Here is an 18,400-nt window from a genome sequence, read left to right as displayed (position 1 = left end):
GAGTGCGCTGACGAAGGATGATGGCCTCGTTGCATAACTCGATCGAAAAATATCGAGAACGACGTTCTCTCGTTCGCCAGTTCAGATATGAACGCGGTGAAATATACGATTGCAAATGATTTCCGGTCGCGATAGATCGAACACTCGAAATCACCCTCGTCATTGCTCCTCACAGATTTGCCCAAGAGTTTTTTCTCTTCGTCAACTTGTGGCATTTTTTTCCTTTCATTTTCATTTTTTTAATGAAAATAAAACTCCCACTCGAATTGATCAACGAGGAAACGGGGTCGGAGAAAACGTGCGAATTTTCGGACACTCGTGTGGCGTTTGAACGATGATACCGGAAATTATTTGAGAGCACTCTCGCCCGGTATATTAACTCGGCAGGGTAAAATGACCCCACGCTGTGGTGGCTCTTTCCGCCTCACTCTCTCTCTCGATACATTGCTCAATCGCTTTTTCACCGCGTCCTCACGCAATGCCGAGCAACACCATAGGAAATATCGTATAAAGAGGCATCCATCGATTTCATTAAAACCGCAAACGTTTCCGAAAGCCTTTTCATTACCGGCCGAATATTCATGGGAACTCGCCGCTCAACCCGGAATAAATGATGTCCCCGAGAGAGCGCATCCGACCGGTTAAAATCCATTGAGTTTCAGACAAAAAATATCCTCCGTACCGTCTACTGCGAAATGTCACGAGACGCTCGTTTACGATTTATAAATATTCAATAATTAATATCGCGCTTCTTTGCCAAGAGATTTTCATATTTTCATAACATTCGTTGCCAGGTTTTCCTCGCGTTCGAATCACCAAACAACCAACGATTATTACCGATCATTAGTCACGGTTTATCTCATTGTTGACAATTACAGCGTCGTTATAAAACATGTGTCAATATTCTGACACCTCGCGATTGAAAACAATGCATAAATCATGCTCACACTCTCCTCGATTCAATGCTCAATCATCCTCGATCACAATGGATCCGGAAAAGCCATTTTTTTACGGATTCCAACCACTGATTATACGCGCTTCCAATTTGAGTCTCAATCCCATCGATTCTCCTTATTTTCGTACACTTTCTCGAGTCTCCGATGGAAATTGATGCTCAGAAAATAAAATATTTCCTCACACATTCCGTTACGAGCGTTCACCAGCCCAAACCCAAAGAATACAAAATAATTGAAAATAATGAGAAAATATTTGTAACAGAGGATTTGCATGTTCGGATGGTTTCAGGTATAAAGCGAATCGTTGCGTGAGCGGGGGCGGTAGTCGTAGCAACGGTGCAAACGTCGGTACAACCGGCGGCAGCGGAGGTTTGGGCAACGAGAGCGTCAGCGTCGGCCGCGGCGGCGGTTACGGCGGGGCCGGGGGCGGCGGTGGTGGAAGCCCCAGAAGAGGAGGCGGCGGTGGAGGAGGTGGAGGAGGACAGGAGGGTGGAGCACCACCACCGAACACCGGCCACCACCACCACCATCATCACCATCATCACACCACAACCGGCACAAGACACCACAGGCACAAACTGCCGGGGGGGTGCCCCGAATTACGTCACCCCCATCATCACCGGCATCACCCACACCATCGCTCCCATCATCGGGGCATGAACATGGGCCAAAAGATATCAGGTGAATTGTCATTCTCTTCGTTGTACATTTTCGCTTGTCTCATCGTTGAATTCGTGTCAAGGCTTTGGTAAAATTATGCTGACAAAATTCGTCTGAACTGCGATGCGAGTTCGATTGGGCAGGGTTCGATATGTCAAACGACTACAAATTGTAGAACGATCGATATTTCAAAATTTGTTGTCATATGGGATTGGAGAAAAATAAGTAATTCGGAAGCCTTATTTCCGATCGATTGCTTAACAGATTATACGTCGTGTCTATAACCGAATATTCCTTCTTTGAATTCGTATTTACTCGAATATTTCGATAGTTTTCATTTCGAATGCAATTTTAACAGACGATACGAATGTCAAAAGTTCACATTTTCGTATTCAATATGATGGTGAGCAGGTGATTTATAGATGGGCCAGAATGTATAGCAGCAAAAAATCGAAAGTGAATTTTTCGAGCCTATAAAACTTAGATATGCGGAATAAGGATGCCTCGGAGAGGCGAAAGCCAAAATGGCGATCGATCGACTTTCTAACGTTTCGCCATTTTGACCGTGCGATTTTTTGCTGTTTTAGTATTTCACAGTAACATTTAGTCTTTCGTCATTATATTTTTGAAATTTTCGATATTTTCGATATAAACATTTTTACTTTATTTATTTTCGACTTTATTTATTTTCTAGTCATATTCGAAGTTTACAAACCCGAGATTTTGTCTGTTCGAAATTTTAGTAATTCTAACATTTTGTCCCCACTCGTTTGAATTGACTCGTTTGAAAATGGCCGGTTAAAGCGACTGCGATCGATTAATTTGACGTTAATACCCGCGGATCAGGGGGGGGGGGGTGGAAATTATGAGTAGAAAAGAAGCTCCGGACGCAATAAAACTCATTATTTGGACCGGTCGACGCTTCTGAGTGCGAGCCGAGTTCGCAAAATCAATATTTCGCGATGTGGAACTTGGCAGTGGGCCGACATTCCGGTAAGTGATCTGCAGGGCTCTTTCTTACAAACGGTGAAACATCGAAAAGGACTTAAAAGTTCGGGAAAATTGGATCCACCGATCGGGGAAACGGTGCCGAGTGATTGTCGTCGAATCGATTGTCTCCGGGGCGATAATAAACGCGCAAGGAGTCTAGGAAATTCTGTTTTTTCACACAATCCAATGCACTGGTCACGGCACAACGACTTTTCACTTGGATTGTTTCGTGCGAGGGTGGCCGGACCGATTCGAATGCCCCGAAATTTCTCGACCAAATGCTCGAATGAGGATTTAACTTCAAAGTTAGAAAGTTTGGAACTCGGCTGTGCTAGGCGAACCATCGAAAATTTGCATCGATTTATAAAAATTCCGAAAGCCCCGTGCGACTCGCTGTCGAATAAATTTGCGACAAAAATCACCGTGCGCTTGGAGTCGAGCCGTGGGACGCGAAATTTATGATCAAATATCCTCCATCGAATTCGGTGTTTTTGGAAGCCGCAAGTGATTAGAATAAATTTGACACTATTTTCGATCGACTTCCCTTATGGATAATGCAAAACGCAAAGTTCGCAAGAAATATGAAGAGGGAAGAAACTTGTGTGCGCGAGCGTTTGGTGACGACCCGCGGCGACTATTCCGGGGTCAAGGCCTCTCGACGTCTCCTGATCGCAGGACCCTCGATTTAGTGGCGTCCTATAAAACACCAGCGGAGCAGCGGCGCGAGGGCTGCTGCTGCTGCTGCTGCGGGCGTGAGAGGTGAGGGCGGGTCGCCTTACCTGCTCTCCAGGTATACACCTCCTACCGCTCCTCTACACACATATTCATCCTCTTCCACGAGGAGTCGTGAAAGCAAAGAAGACGAAAAGCATCACGAACCGACGCTGTACCAAAGTTTCTCTTTTTCTCTTTTCTTTGCCTTTCTTACCTCCCGATGTATACCTGAAGAGTTTGGAATTTGAAGATTTTTATTTTTCCTGAGAGCTTCACCCACCTTCACCTTCTCGACGGGACCCTTCGCTTTACGCCCCTCCCCGTCCCTCTTTCTCTCTCCTAACATCGTTCCAACCACGTTACTCATCGTCGTGAACGTGCCTATTTTCATCCTCACACAAACGAGGACGAAAAAAGAGAAAAATTCACATCGGAGCTGCATCGAACTTGATACTGCGCATCAGAAAAATTCATCTCGCTTCGTGTTCGATTATTTTTTCAATAATATCTTTGCAATTGACGAAAATCGGGCTCTCGTGACACCTTAAAATGTTTCTTCGCATCTGAATCATCACGAGATATTCCACATGCTCGTTATTTCAATTGACTGAAAACATTTTTGATGAATGGTTATTTAGCTATTCTCGGGAGGAAAATTCGTCGATTCGAGGCCGTTGGCCCGTTCAACGACCGGACTGTTCACACGCACACTCTCAGCCTCGCTTCAACGAAACGCTTATACACGCTCAGCCAGCGTGTAACGTCTTTGTCATTCCCGATAAAAATCGATTTACGGCCGGTTCATTAATCTGTCTCGTGCGCTCTGCACGGTTCGCGAGTTTCAGCTGCTACTCCAACACTTATTTACGATCGAGAAACCTATCCCTCCGCTTCTCGTTCAACCAAATTTTGGAGAAAAACGCCTTAATGCGATTCACCAACGATATAACAACAACGTTGAAATCATTTTTGAGGAGGTCGCCAAATTTATCTTCATTTTGCAATCCACGGGAGTTGCCACGTCTAAATAAAATCGTTTGCGAACTTTTCAACATTTTTTGTCCTCGGGGCTTGGCAATAATAAAAAAAATCGATAATTTTTTATTATCATCGAAAATTTCGAACATTTTATTTTCTTTTATTGAATGAGAAATAAAAATCGAGCGATGAATCCCCGCGAATTTGGATGCACGATCAGTAAACTCTTCCTCAATGCTTTGGAGTTATATTTGATTCGCAACGGCGAAGGAAAAGCTCCGTTTTCCAGCAGCGTGATTCTTCGATTGAATTTACAATGAAGTTACGTCATGGGAGTGGGATGAGATAAAAATTTAGAAAGTATAATAATCCACCGTTGGCGATGTTAGGTTGAGCTTGCTCGGGAGGAAAAACTCGGTTAACCACGAGATGAGTGATCTCAAGGACTGCACGAGTGTTCTGACGTCATAGCATCGTTCGGAAAGTATCCGTGTGCCGCGCAGTGCTTTATTGATGAAGAAATTTGACGGCCCGTTGAAGAAATAACGTGGGACGTTAGAGGGTCGCGACGAGTGGGTTTTGGGAAAGAATTAAAACTTGAAAAATTCTAAAACTTGGTTTGAAAAAATGTGCCATTTTTTCCTCTAATTCGTCTGGGTTTGATTTTACTGCGTTTTTTTTTTTATCGTTTTTAGTTTGTTTTCGGGCAAATGTTTTTTTAAAAAATCTATGTTTTTTCTCATCTTTTGTTGACAAAAGGTCTCGAAACGTTTTACACCATTTCGCGAATGGATACAAACTGCTGGTTTGAGCACAACGTTTAGAAAAATTCGTATGCGCAGCTAGAAATATTTTTCTTGTTTAAACATTTGACACAAGTGAACCGTCCAGATTAAGGAATAGATTTTAAGGCTCTAAGTACGCAGAGGACCGATTTAGGATCGACCCATGAATTTTGGACGACCCTGTAGGAATATAACTAACTAGGGACGGTGGAAAAGAGCGGTGGTTTTTCGGGGCTCCTGAGCCTTCTTCGTCGAACCCTCGAAGCTCAGGAACAGCTGCGAGAGCAAATAAACTAAGCGGTCAAGGATCGTCTAAGAACTCTACGCCATTGAAATCTCCTCTCCCTTTCTGTGCCTCTCTTTCTTTCGCTTTCATGGCCTACGTTTTTTCTCGCCCCTGCGCTCCCCTCCACCAACCCCATTTTCGGCTCTCCACAATACCGACGTGACCGAATCTCCGTCGTCACGGAACCCCAAAAATTTCTGACACTTCGTCCGAACTTTTGGCCCCGCAGTGTCCCTCATGAATTCAACGCGGTTCGAACGTTAGAACGGAACTTTCAGTTCACCTCCGGTCTCGAGTCGGTATAACAGTCGTTTCGGTCTGTAATGTTCACGAAAAAAATCACCAGCAAATTTTCGTTGTACAAACGAAGGAAACGCAATAATTGTAATTCAATCATTCTTTATTTTATCAAATGCAAAACATTTTTTGCTTCTTGATCCTCCATTTAACGTGGGCTTTTGACTCGATCAGTAGCTCTACGCGTACGATTCATATCCGGCGACCATTTTCTCGTAGAAATCCTACATTCGTCAATAAGAAGCACGTCGATCATTATTTACATTTGTGACTCATTGTTGACCAGTAGCGACTCACAGCAAACGGAATTCAACTTGTTTTTTTTTCCATGAAAAGAAGAATTTTTATTTTACGAAATAATTAAGTATTTGGAGTAAAATTATTAAAACTTTTGCATGAAAAAATTCTTTTTTCATCTTTTATCACGAATCGTGTGAGCTCGTTCGACTTTTTTCTTGTCCTCAGTTTTTGTTTCATTTCTTTCGTTCCTTTTTCGTCTTTGCTTCCCGTGAATTCTCACTAATTTTTTTCGTTTTTTGAAATTCGTTTCAGGTGGCTTGAAGAGCCTGACTCGCGAAAGCGGTGCAGGAACAGGCGGCGGCGTTGGCGTCGGTGGTGGCGGTGCCGTGGCGTACAAACCGGTAGTGCCCCGAGCACTGGCCCAGGACTTCTCGAGGCCAGCTCGTCTCGATGTACTACTCGACATGCCACCCGCGTCACGCGAGACTCAGGTACATCACGGCTGGAATGCCGAGGACCGGAGTCTCAACATATTCGTCAAGGTGAACAGATAATTATTTATTTTCATGTTATATTTTGGGTTGAAAAATATTCGACAATTTCTCATGAGTTGATGATTTTTCGTGTGGTCGAACGTATTTTTTTCGCGTCTGTCCGCGAATCGAGCAAATTTATCGAACAACTTTCAGTCAACATGTTTGTGTAACAAGCGCGAGCGCTTAATTATTCCACGATTTTTGCCTGCGGAATACAAAAAAAACGTTTTTAGTGGGCGCGATTGTTTTAGTTTCGGTTTATTTTTGGGACTTTTTCCCAGTTTTTTGTCATCGAGACTCAAATTATCTTCGAGCTATTTATAGCCGCTAACGAATCGCCAAACTCTCTGTTGAACGTCATCGACATTTGGCACGTGATTGGCGGTTGAAGTTTGGAGTGAAATGTCACGCGTGAGCTCTCAAATTAACGACTCTTTTGGTCGCACATTCAAAGGTTAGATTCAATGAACACTTTGAAAAAATCGTCCAACAGTTTTTCAATCTTTTTGAAAGGATCCTCCTCGCACTCACGAAAGTTCAAGAACGCTGCACTGACCAGTGGCCCAAAATATCGCGTCGTTAAAACTCTCGGGATTTTGCGTTCGAAAATTAACATGAAATATGGAATTTCGTTATTTCCTTCGCGAGAAATAAAAACAATTGAGAATAAAATTGATTTCCGAATGCTCGGCGTACAGAACTTTTTTCGTTATTATTTTTGACACGAAAACTCGTTCGAAGGGAAATATTGAAACTGAAAAATATCTCTGAACTCATCTTTGAATGCGAGACGAAAAAAAAAGAAGGAAAACTCCAGAAATTTGTCACTTAGAAACTTCCACAAAATCATAAAATTCTTCCAATACCTCTGCACCAAATCGTCTTAAAACTGTCATTCGAAAGAAGCTATTGATCAAGAGCCTTCTTGAAATTGACAATCCAAATGACCTTGCAACAAGTAATCACGAATTTCGAGTCGATCGTCACGTTTTTTTTATTCTCGTTGTACGAAAATGAAAGATTAGATAAATCCAAAATATTTTCGGTATGAGACATGAACAATAGTAAAGGATTACAAATTCTACGATCTCGAATATTTCAGGTAGCTATTTTTGCCAGGTATGTAGCTTATGAGGAAAAGTATTGCGACAAATCCTTTCGAAAGAACATTTCATTAAGAGGACCCGAAACGCCTATTCTGCAGTTTTCAGACCCTAAATCTCGCCTCATGAAATCTGCATTGTAATTTGTTCTTCAAAAATACTCTCAATGCCAAAAGCAACTCCCCTCAAAAATCGTCCACTCACTCATTCATCTTTCCTCGAATCTGTCTATTCGATTTTTCGTAAAATGTTTAACATCAAAAACAATTTAACAAAAGAATCTCAAACGAACTCGAGTGATTAAAAATCGTTAAGCAATAGTTACAAAATTGACATTTTTCAAAATAAAACACGAATCACACCAAATCCAAAGTTGACAGATTAAAAACTCTCTTCGAAGACTACACGAAAAATGTTCACTGCAAATTCTCGAGTTCGCAGCACCAAAGTTGGGCTCAGCTATTCCAAAAACGTTCATTAATTTGTTGTCGTTAAATTTCAGGAGGACGACAAGTTAACGTTTCATCGTCACCCCGTAGCTCAAAGTACGGATTGCATACGAGGGAAGGTCGGTTACACAAAGGGCATGCACGTGTGGGAGCTCCATTGGAGCACGAGACAGCGTGGTACACACGCGGTCGTAGGCGTCGCGACGTCCGAAGCGCCACTCCACAGCGTCGGCTATCAAAGCCTAGTCGGTAACAACGAGCTCAGCTGGGGCTGGGATCTTGGTAGAAATAAACTTTATCACGACTCGAAGAACAACAATGGTGTGACGTACCCAGCGCTATTAAAGCCCGATGAAACCTTCATAGTTCCCGACAAATTTTTGGGTAGGTTGAACAAAAAAGATTGATTTTGACTCCCATTTATTCTGGATGCTGTTCATACTCATTTTATCGTTTACTTCAATCCACGATCTCAAAACATTCCATTTTTCTCAAGAGACGTAGAACAATTTTGTTTGTTTGGCACCTTTTTTACGTCATTCCCACACAGTTTTTTTATACTTGAGCCTTAAACGCATGAATTCCATGCCAACTGTTCTTACACAATTTATTTAATCGTTGGAGAAATTCCACTAAAGATGAATCATACAAAAAACATGTTACGTCATTGCCAATTATTTCGATTGCGTTGTTTCTACAGTTTATTGTTGAGTTAAAAATGAGTTTATCTTAACGAGAATTTTTAAACAATAGATTTTGAGTTGGAGTAAAAATTAAAATGATATTAAAAACACAACGAGTACGTTGAGCTATTTTTTTTTACTCTTCACAGATTTTGTACATCATTTTTGGAGAGAACAATTTATTTTCTTGTGATTTTTTGATGAAAATTATCGAACTATGGTTTTTTAACGTTCATATTTGTTTACAGTTGTACTCGACATGGACGAGGGCACGTTAGCATTTGTCGTTGACGGTCAGTACCTCGGCGTAGCTTTTAGAGGTCTTAAAGGAAGAAAATTGCATCCTATTGTCTCAGCAGTGTGGGGACACTGCGAGATCACCATGAAGTACATCGGTGGCCTTGATCGTAAGCAAATAATTTTTCATCTGTTTTTATAGTTTTTTTTTTTTTAACCTCAAACAAATTTTTCATTCTATTTCGAATTCAATCATTACGAAGTAAACACTTTGTATTTCAAGACAGAAATCTCGGTTGAAAGGTCTACCAAAGTTTTCAGATCGAACGGTTTCGTGATAAATTATGAATGGTTAAAAGAAACACTCGATGATTGAGCGAACAACCAGAGAATCAATTCCGTGAAGCATGAAATTTTCTATAAGAATAAATAACGTCTAACAAGGTTTTTCAATCTAGAGTAGTCTAAATTTAGAAGCAGATCAAAGACATTCTCGCTAAAGAAACTTTGAGGAATTTTTTCAAACCGCTCTTACAAGATACAGAGGAACGTCGTCAGGGGCTTTTTCGTAGGAAATTTAATGTTCTATGAGATTGGTTTTATGATCTTAAGCTTTAATCTCCAGGCGTTTTACCACAATACGCGATAGAAGCACGCATACGCTTTCATGAGAATAAAACTCGATCAAAAAACATCATGACATTCCGACTTGGAATTCAGTCTTGAAATAGAGTTTTCATTTTGGAGTAAACGCTGGTAATTTTGTAAGCGAAGCAATATTTTTTGTTCCTTAACACGCAAACACAAAAGTTTCTCAAAACAAAATGATTTTTCTCCTCTTTGAAGTACCGTCAATTGAATCACTTATTATTCATTAATCAATCGTACTCACAATATGAGAAAACATCGTTAATCGAATGTTGTTTATTTTTTTCCAATCAAAACAGCCGAACCTTTGCCTCTGATGGATCTCTGTCGAAGAGTGATACGACAACGGATCGGTAAACATCGACTAGAGGAGAAGATAACCGTGTTGAATTTGCCACGGGCGATGAAGACTTATCTCCTTTATCGTGACAGGAGGTAACAACCGTTTGGCAAAACGGGAAGAAAACAAAACAACGTTTACTACGATCGCGACTGAGACGAGATGAGAGAAAGAAGAAAGAGGAGAAGATATTTGAGAGCGCAATAATAATCGTAAACACGAGAACGCACATTGAGAACCGAAACTGGAAATTCTCGCATCTCGCCACCGAGCACAGTCCACGTGAGGCCGCGTGTCCCTAACTCCGTTCCTTCTAATGAAATACGTTTCGAACGAAAGACGAACGAAAAGATGCTCGAGAATCTATTAAGATTTGAGAGTTTAAGCGAATTGAGGGTTGTTGTAAAATCGATGAAGGAAAAAACAAATCAACCGCAAAAGTCACCGTTCTCGTTCTCGAGTAGCTTATTTTCAAGCACGATTCTTCGAATTCTTAATTTTTTTTTACATTATTTCATTTGACATTTTTTGTTTTACCATTTGCCTTTGCGTCTCGAAATACACGAGAATTTTATTTTCCGATGTTTTCAAATCGCGGCTCCCCGAGAGCGAACGTGATAAAAAGAAATGGAGTTCGTTAAACTCGACGTGAAATCAACAAATTTTCTCCTTTTCGTGTGAGAATTTGAGAGAAAGATATTAAGTTTGTTCATTGACGAATCGATCTCGTACCTGTGAAAATGATTAAAAAAATTGTAGAAACGAGGTACAAGACGAGAATATTAAAAATAACCCGAAAAAAGGATAAAAAGGAGAAGAAGAATATTACGATTGAGTTCGGGAATGCGGGGATCCGTAAGGGCGAGCGCTAGTAAATTATTAGGTAATATTGTTGTTTTATGTTGTCCATACGATTTTTCCAATCGTAGAGCCTTTATTAATTGTTATGATTAAAAAAAAAAAAAAACAAGTAGAGAAAACAAAAGAATCGATGAAGCACGCGATAACGTAATGAATCGTCTCGTCGACGCTCCTGCGCGTTGTTTCATTGGATTCTGAATTTTTTTGTCACTTTTTTGTGTTTTTATTTCGCGTGTGTTTTCTGGGAGCAATTTTGTGAGATCAAGTGGATTTGAATGATTGACGAGACGAGCGGAGAGATTGAGAGAAAGCGGAAAATAATGGAAGCTTATTTCTCCCTTTTGTTCGGAGCTTTTTCATTTCGTAGCTAAATTTGTAGAAGAACAATGTGCCGAAGCTTCGGGGACGAGGCGGTGATGTCGACGTCGGAGAACGAAAAATTCTATTTCTGTTTTTTCTTTTTTTTTTTTTGATTTTCCTTTTATTATTTTCATTTTCAAATAGAATTTCGCCGTTACTGAGAGATTCCTAACGGATACGCGGCTCGAATTAACCCGTGACACACGTACGTCGAGAGCTTCACGGTTGGCCAGTAAAAAGAAATAAGAAACGAAAAAGACCGCAAAAAACAAAATAAGTTTAGATTTTTAATCCCGAAGTTACATGTGTCAGTGTCAATCGGATGACTCGCTCGTTTTATTCCACATTGAGCGCGAGGGGCTGAGAGAAAAAGCGAAAGAGAAAGATAAAACGAGAGAACGAAATGATATGAGAAAACGGACAAGTTATTAAAGCGTGAGATGATAAAGGCGCGCTAATTTTTACAACGCCGAATACGAGCTCACGCTCTAGTCCTGCTCTGCGTATTTGTGACAAGAATAAAAAAATGAACAACAACAACAACAACATTATTATTATGAAGAGAAAGAAAAACAGGCAAGGATTAAGGAGTTCGTGAAAGCTGAAGAACGTGCTAAAAACGAGAAAAGTCGAGGATCCAATGCGGGTGGTGAGCAACGATGATGACGATAACTACGACGATTACGACGACGGAATCGAGGTTGAAACAACAAAAATTCAAATTAAAAAAATAATAATAATAACAGGACCCCAAGATCGTAGCAACAATTGAATAACGTGCGGAGTAAATGATATGATGATAAAAAACAATGTTTTTCAATGATTACTATTATTAATATTATTATTATTTTTATTATTAATATTATTATTATTATTGCGATTGAAGGAAGAAAAAAATTAAATGAAGTATAAACAAAACCGTGTGTGTGTACAGCGACGAGTAAATAAAAATGTGCGAAAGTGCGAGAGCGAGAGAGAAAGAGAGAGCGCTAATTGAACGAAAAAAGCCACCTTCCAATAGACTCGTTTTTTCAAATATTTTCTAAGCATGCTTAGGTCTAATCGAGGTTCATAGCGGTGTATAATAAAAAACGATAAAAATCCAACAACAACAACCGAAAAGATATGAAAAACATAACACACTTCTTCCTCGACGAAAAATTTAATCACGAGACTGAAAATGCATTCGCTCGAGATGATTGAAAAACTGGAGATTATGTCGAAAATATATATATATATATATAAATATATGTATATATATATAATTCGTATCTATGTATGAGGTTCCTCGCCAAAATGGCCTCACTTTGACACGCGTCCTCTAGAATTTTGTTCGCTGTTTTGTTTTGTTTTCTTTTTCTTTTTTTTTTTTACTTTCGTTTGTAACACTGTCGTTCGTTCGATTTTGTTGTTGATAATAAAAGAATTTTGAATGAAAATTCGGTTTTTAACAGATCGCGTGAATGATTTTCTCGTTTATTTTTTCCATGTGATTTTCACCGACGTAAGTGAAATAGAAGAAAACTGTTACCGAAGGAAGAATTTTATTTTCTTCGTTCTTGCATCCAAGTTTGAGGAATCTTTTTGATACTATGTCGAATGAAATTTGAGAGGGCCAGAGCCAAAGCTGCGTCAAGTTGGATAAAAAAACGCCTCGTATAAACGTATAAATATGTCCTCGTTCGTGTCACGACGCTCGTGAACTAACGGGGTTCTACGCGATCGCGCAAATATTTGTGAGTTACGTGTGTGAAGAGCGACAGAGAAGAAGGGACGATGAAAAAGAATTGATAGAATTTCTCGAGGCTGGATTTAAGAAATTAATGTGCGGAAAAATTTTGTGTTGAAAATGATGAAAACGTAGAAGAATATGATCCACTCGTGTGACGATGATGAAAGTCTCGAATCGCCTGCGAGAGATCGAACTTTGAGTAATGTGAGAATAAAGAAAAAAAATTAAAAAAAAATAAAAATGATAAAACACAAAAACAAAATTAAATAATCTTTCGGCCAGGTAGAGTTTTGATTACACTGTGAGAAGAAAAAATAGAAATTCGAGAGGAAAGGGATGAGTAAAAGGACACTAGATGATTTAAAATACTTGACGATTGTGGGAATGGCGAATGTGGACGCAAAAAAAAAAACTGAATGAAGAAAAACAAAAGAATGAACACGGGCATTGGCAGAATTCCAAAACAAGAATAAAAACTGTCACCTGTAATCCCGATTACGAAATTACATTTGTACGTTGAATATTGTAATTAATGAATTAACGATGACGATTGATCATTCGCTGATGATGATTAGATATTGCGCGTGTAACTATTGTACTATTAAGCATGACAACTTATGACTGGTCCCTAGTGATTATTATTTTTACTTTTCATCCTCGCTTCGAGGAACGAGGAAAGTGGAAGGAAATAAGGCGAGAAGCGAAGGTAGAAAAGAAAGAGATTTTAAATAACGATAAATGGAGAGACAAAAACGAATGAAAAGAAAAAACAAGAAGTACCAGCGACATGTACATAGTTCTAAATTTCTGTAATGTCCAAAGGTGACGATAATTAACAGCCTGGCAATTCAACCGATGCACGGAACGTAAGCTATGAACGGATCTTTTTTTGTTCGTTTATTTGTATTGAAAATTAGTGTGAATTTATAAATGGAGCGAAAAAGATAAAATGTATGTATGTTCAGCCATCTGCGAGAAAGATCTCAATAAACTGTCGACAATTCCTATTAATTTTTTTATCGTGTTCAATCGGATATTGCTCAGTTTTCTTGTTCTTTGTCATTTGAGTTCCGTGTTGAACGCGTCACACGTTTTTGTTTATTCGTCGTTTTAGTTTTTTTCATTCCGGGTGAACAAGAATTGAAAAAAAATGAAAATGAAAATCCGCTTGTTCCGAAACTTTTGAAAAACGAAAGTTCAATTTTACCCTTTTTTTTATTATTATTTCGATCGCTTCTTCATCATCGACCTTGATCGATCGTACAAAGGGCCTGGCCTACTTTTATGGTGAAACGCACATTTTCAAAAAGTCTCCCCGTAACTATTTCTTTTTGGTCGATTTTATCATTTTTTCTTCCATATACAATGTTGGGAAATAAGAAATGGCGAAAAATTAGAGCGAAAATCGTTTCGTCGTCTTCCAAATATTGTTGAACACTCGAAAACTCGTAATCATTTCTATTTTTTTTTGCTTCTCTGTATCAATGGCTCAAAAAATTGTGAGTTTTTGTATCTTTAAAAATGTACACACAGAAACGAGATTTCGTTTGATGGTGCAATCCAATATTTCGACCACTCATAACTTGTCGTATTTCATAGAAATTCGAAAATTAAGCGAAAGGAGCCTTTCCACTTTTTTTTTATATCTTCGAGCTCGATCCAAAAAAACCTTCGGTTTTTTCAAACTTTCTCGTTCACACGTGCGTCTCGTCGATAAGATGTTACCGCAAGCCTAAATAAAAATAAAAGTGACAGATAAGTTACGATATAAATTGCAACAGCAAAGCACACAATAGAATTCTAATAAATAAATGAAACAAACAAACAAACTTAATTAAACAAAGAAACAGAATTAACATTTACACTTTGTGTAACACGAAGAAAAGCCACCCGCATTATTGTATCGACGACGAGCGGGACGAAAGTAGTCCTCGCGAGATTATAAAATGTACAAATATATACGTACGAGAAGGACTAAACAAAATGACAGGTATCGACACACAAATTCGAGGCCTTAAAGCTCCAACCGTGAACACCAACCTTCGAGAAATATTGAGCATTTACTTGGCTGAAAAAAACCTCATTTTCATAACAATTATGATGATTATGAGTTTGGCTTTTTGTTTGAACTCATTCGTAAGTTCGTAAGTTCGTAAGTTCGTACGAGAAGTTGAAAATCTCGATTGGAAACGACAAAAAATTCATTCGCCCAAAATTCGAGTTTTCGGAGTCAACGTCCAATCTCCAGTGACGAGATTCTTGTCGATCACTTCCGATTTCGTCGGTGAACTTGATTTCGAGTCAAATCGTACAGATTAAATGGCGTTTAACGTCAATTCCGGAGTCTGGGTTGCCTTCCATAAGAGTTCAACTGAAATTTGGAAGTTCGGTTACTTACAGATCAGGATTAATTCGACTTCGTCAATTCCATATTTGAATTCCAATGCAATACAAGATTCTTCAATGAAAATACGAACTTATGAAATTCACGATCGACTTGAGGTCTCGATTAATATTGAAAACTCGTTACGGCAGGGATAAAACAAAAAACAAAACAAACAAAAAAGTACAGAAATGAAGGAAAGAAACGAGGAAATTGTGTAACTGAGCGAAGTAAAAGTGAGGCGTTTTAACGAATAATATTTTATAATAATCTGAGCGCGTGTCGACCGTTTCCGTTTCACCGAGACGATATAGACGACATTATAGATACTATAGGAATGTTGTACATATTATTATTATTAATAATATTAATAACTATTATTATATCAGTTGATAGAGTTTAAAAAGGATTAAGACGATAATCGTGTTAGTCGGCATAATGTGGATTCATTTTATACGATGCTGGGATTCGATTGATCCGTGTCGATAAAACGATTTGGTGTTTTATTTTTTTTTCTCTCGATCTCTCAAGCAGCCCGATATTTCGCTGCATAGCGATTTTTAATGAATAAAAAAACTCTGCAAATAATAAAAGCAACAACAACAACAACAAACGATTATTGAGCGAGAAAAAACGATGAATGATGAACGACGAAGAAACATGAGCTCGTGATTTTTTTTTTTCTTTGTGAATCCCTTCGAAGCTTTCGGAGGATAATAAAAGCGAGATTGAGAGAGCGAACGATTGATAGAATAAAAAGTGATTCGCGATATACCGCGCAGGGGGGCGCCCTGCTAAATATGTTGTCAGCTCGCCGTGTGCCCCCTTCCTATATTAATATTAAAAATAATAAAAAAATTGACAAAAAAAGAAAACATTGCCTCGATGAATAAAATGAATGATGCTACATCCAATAAATAAGATGAAAATTCAAAAACACGCGCCATTGTCTCTCGAAATTACCAAGTTTTCTTACCGATCGGAGATCGAGCGAAGGACAACTTTTCCGAGCTCTCTTCCTATCGATTTTCCTCCCTACTTTCGTTTTTTTGCCTCTTCGTTAAGGGCTCTCTGCCTCGTGCTCTTTCTCATTCTCTCTCTCGCTCTCTTTGCGGTCCCGAAGTTCGACCACAAAATTTCAAGCCTGACACCGATCTCTCGCTTGTTTTTAAGTTTTCTACAAATATTTTGGACCTTTTTATTTCCATCGTCTTTCGTCGACGAAATATTTGACTGAGCGAAACGATGCGGCATTTTCACAAACTTCGAAATTCATTTCTCTTGGGGATGTTTTTTCGTATAGCCTCAGAAATTCTCACACAGTTGAGTCGCAGAGAAATGCAGAGTAGAGAGGCTTTGGTTTTTCTTCGTCAAATAGAAAAATTATGAGGAAAGTCCGATGATTTTATCTTTTTTATTTTCAGCGACGAAGTCAAATTTGTAGAAAAATGGGAAAGAAACGGAAAAACCCTCTGGATGAAATATTTAACGAATGAAAACGTGCAGGCCCGCGTAGCAACCGCGACGCTGTTTCCACTGGGGAGATTCTTCGCCAATTTTTTGTCGCCCATTCGTGTCCGGGACTTTTTCCGATCGACGTGACGTCAAAATAAGAAAATGTGTTCAAAACGTACTCGACGATCGCGACTTTTTCCTCGCGTATTAAAAAACCGTTACAATAATGACGTTGAGCCTCGTCTGCTTCCGAACGACCGTTCCAGAGTCAAGAGAACGTTGAAAAAGAAGAAAACCGTAAATAAAATGCCGTGAAACTGCCTGCTCGCCTGTCCGCATCGAAATACATTGCCACAACGAGTCTTTCTAATTCATCCAATCGAAACGTTGAAGGAGACAAATTTACGCGCCCGAATCCACTCGACTGTGTACGCAAGCCCACAAAAGTACGTACTTTCCTCCAAATTTGTCAGATTCGCAAGCAAAACAACAAGAAAATTTGGAATTTAGCGAGTTTTTCAAGTTTCTGCGAAATTCGAACGCGACGGAAGTGACACTCGGACCAGCGTTTCCTTTTTCGCGCGTCGCAATTCAGTTTCCCGATATTTTTTTATCCGCTAAAAGAAAAATGGAAAAAACACACTCTCATGTCTGTATAATCGATACCCATAAGCGTGCGTGTGCGTGTGTGTGCGATTGTGAAAATAGAGCTCGAGGGAGCGAGAGGAAGAAGGCAAGAAATGTCTCACAGGAACCCTCCATGCCTTGTCCAGTCTGCCATGTGTGTGTCTGTGTCTGTGTCAAAAGAGCACGAGAAAAAAGCAAGTGAAAGGGAAGAAAATAAGAAAAATGAGTAGGAAAAAATGACAGGACTTTAAGGGACAGAAATTGCGTTGAGGACTATCGCAACGAGCGATCTCACGTCTATTATACAATAAATTTATGAGTTAGCGTGGTATTGCTGTATAGTAGCGAGTGACGAAGACTTTATAAATATGTAATGCCTTAATGTTTACGATAATAATGATAGCGTTGTGATAGTTAATGAAAAGAAACAGGAAAGTGAGAAAGAGAGAGGAGAGCAGGAGAAGATGAAAAAAAGCAACGCGACGATTATGGTTGTCTCCATTATTTCATGTTATGTTCGTGATTTGATATTTTTTTATATACATCAATAACCGAGGGTCGTTGACTCGAGGAAAACGAGGAACGACCTTACTCGGTAATGTATAGAGCAAAAATGCTGTCTAAAATAGTTCAGGCTGGATGTCGATGTTTGTAGCGGAAACAAATTCACCAACAGAGCGTATTATAATTAAAACATTCAAAAGCATATTAATACCTCGGAGTTTTCATTCGATCGATAAGCTTTTTATTTCTCATTTTATCACACATTTCTTTGTCCCCGTGTCAGGAGCCTTCCACCCTCGACGAAAGCGAAATATCGACCTGAATTATTTGAGGGTTCCCCAAACCTCGTCAGCCGAGCGAACCAGTAATCGCCTTCTTCCTTACAGCACTCGAAAATTTCGCCTTCATTCAACCCTCCGGAGGTCTTACGAGTCATCTTTTTTCGACTCATCCATCTTCCCACCAATTCTATACAATCTTATTCGGGACGAGAAAATCATCCGAAACACCTGTCGATTCCGATGTTCAAGTTTTCAGGCATTTCTCAATTCTCTATCCGACGATCTCGAACTCTGA

At 39.4% G+C, this 18,400-nt stretch overlaps 1 protein-coding gene across 5 annotated transcripts in view; it reads left to right on the top strand.

Moving 5' to 3' along the window:
* The window catches only part of gus (gustavus), a 114,260-nt gene extending 96,228 nt beyond the window's left edge, over window positions 1–18,032 (top strand). For all 5 annotated transcript variants that reach the window (XM_043420235.1, XM_043420236.1, XM_043420238.1 and 2 more), the window contains 5 exons: window positions 1,246–1,637; window positions 6,219–6,448; window positions 8,048–8,378; window positions 8,926–9,084; window positions 9,862–18,032. In XM_043420235.1, coding sequence (XP_043276170.1) covers window positions 1,246–1,637; window positions 6,219–6,448; window positions 8,048–8,378; window positions 8,926–9,084; window positions 9,862–10,001 — 1,252 coding nt within the window. In that variant the 3' untranslated portion in view covers window positions 10,002–18,032. The remainder of the gene's footprint in view (window positions 1–1,245; window positions 1,638–6,218; window positions 6,449–8,047; window positions 8,379–8,925; window positions 9,085–9,861) is intronic.
* Window positions 18,033–18,400: the final 368 nt, after the last annotated feature.

This window comes from Venturia canescens, chromosome 5 (genome assembly GCF_019457755.1).
Source record: "Venturia canescens isolate UGA chromosome 5, ASM1945775v1, whole genome shotgun sequence".
Taxonomy (NCBI): domain Eukaryota; kingdom Metazoa; phylum Arthropoda; class Insecta; order Hymenoptera; family Ichneumonidae; genus Venturia; species Venturia canescens.
This window is presented reverse-complemented; position numbering and strand designations above follow the sequence as displayed.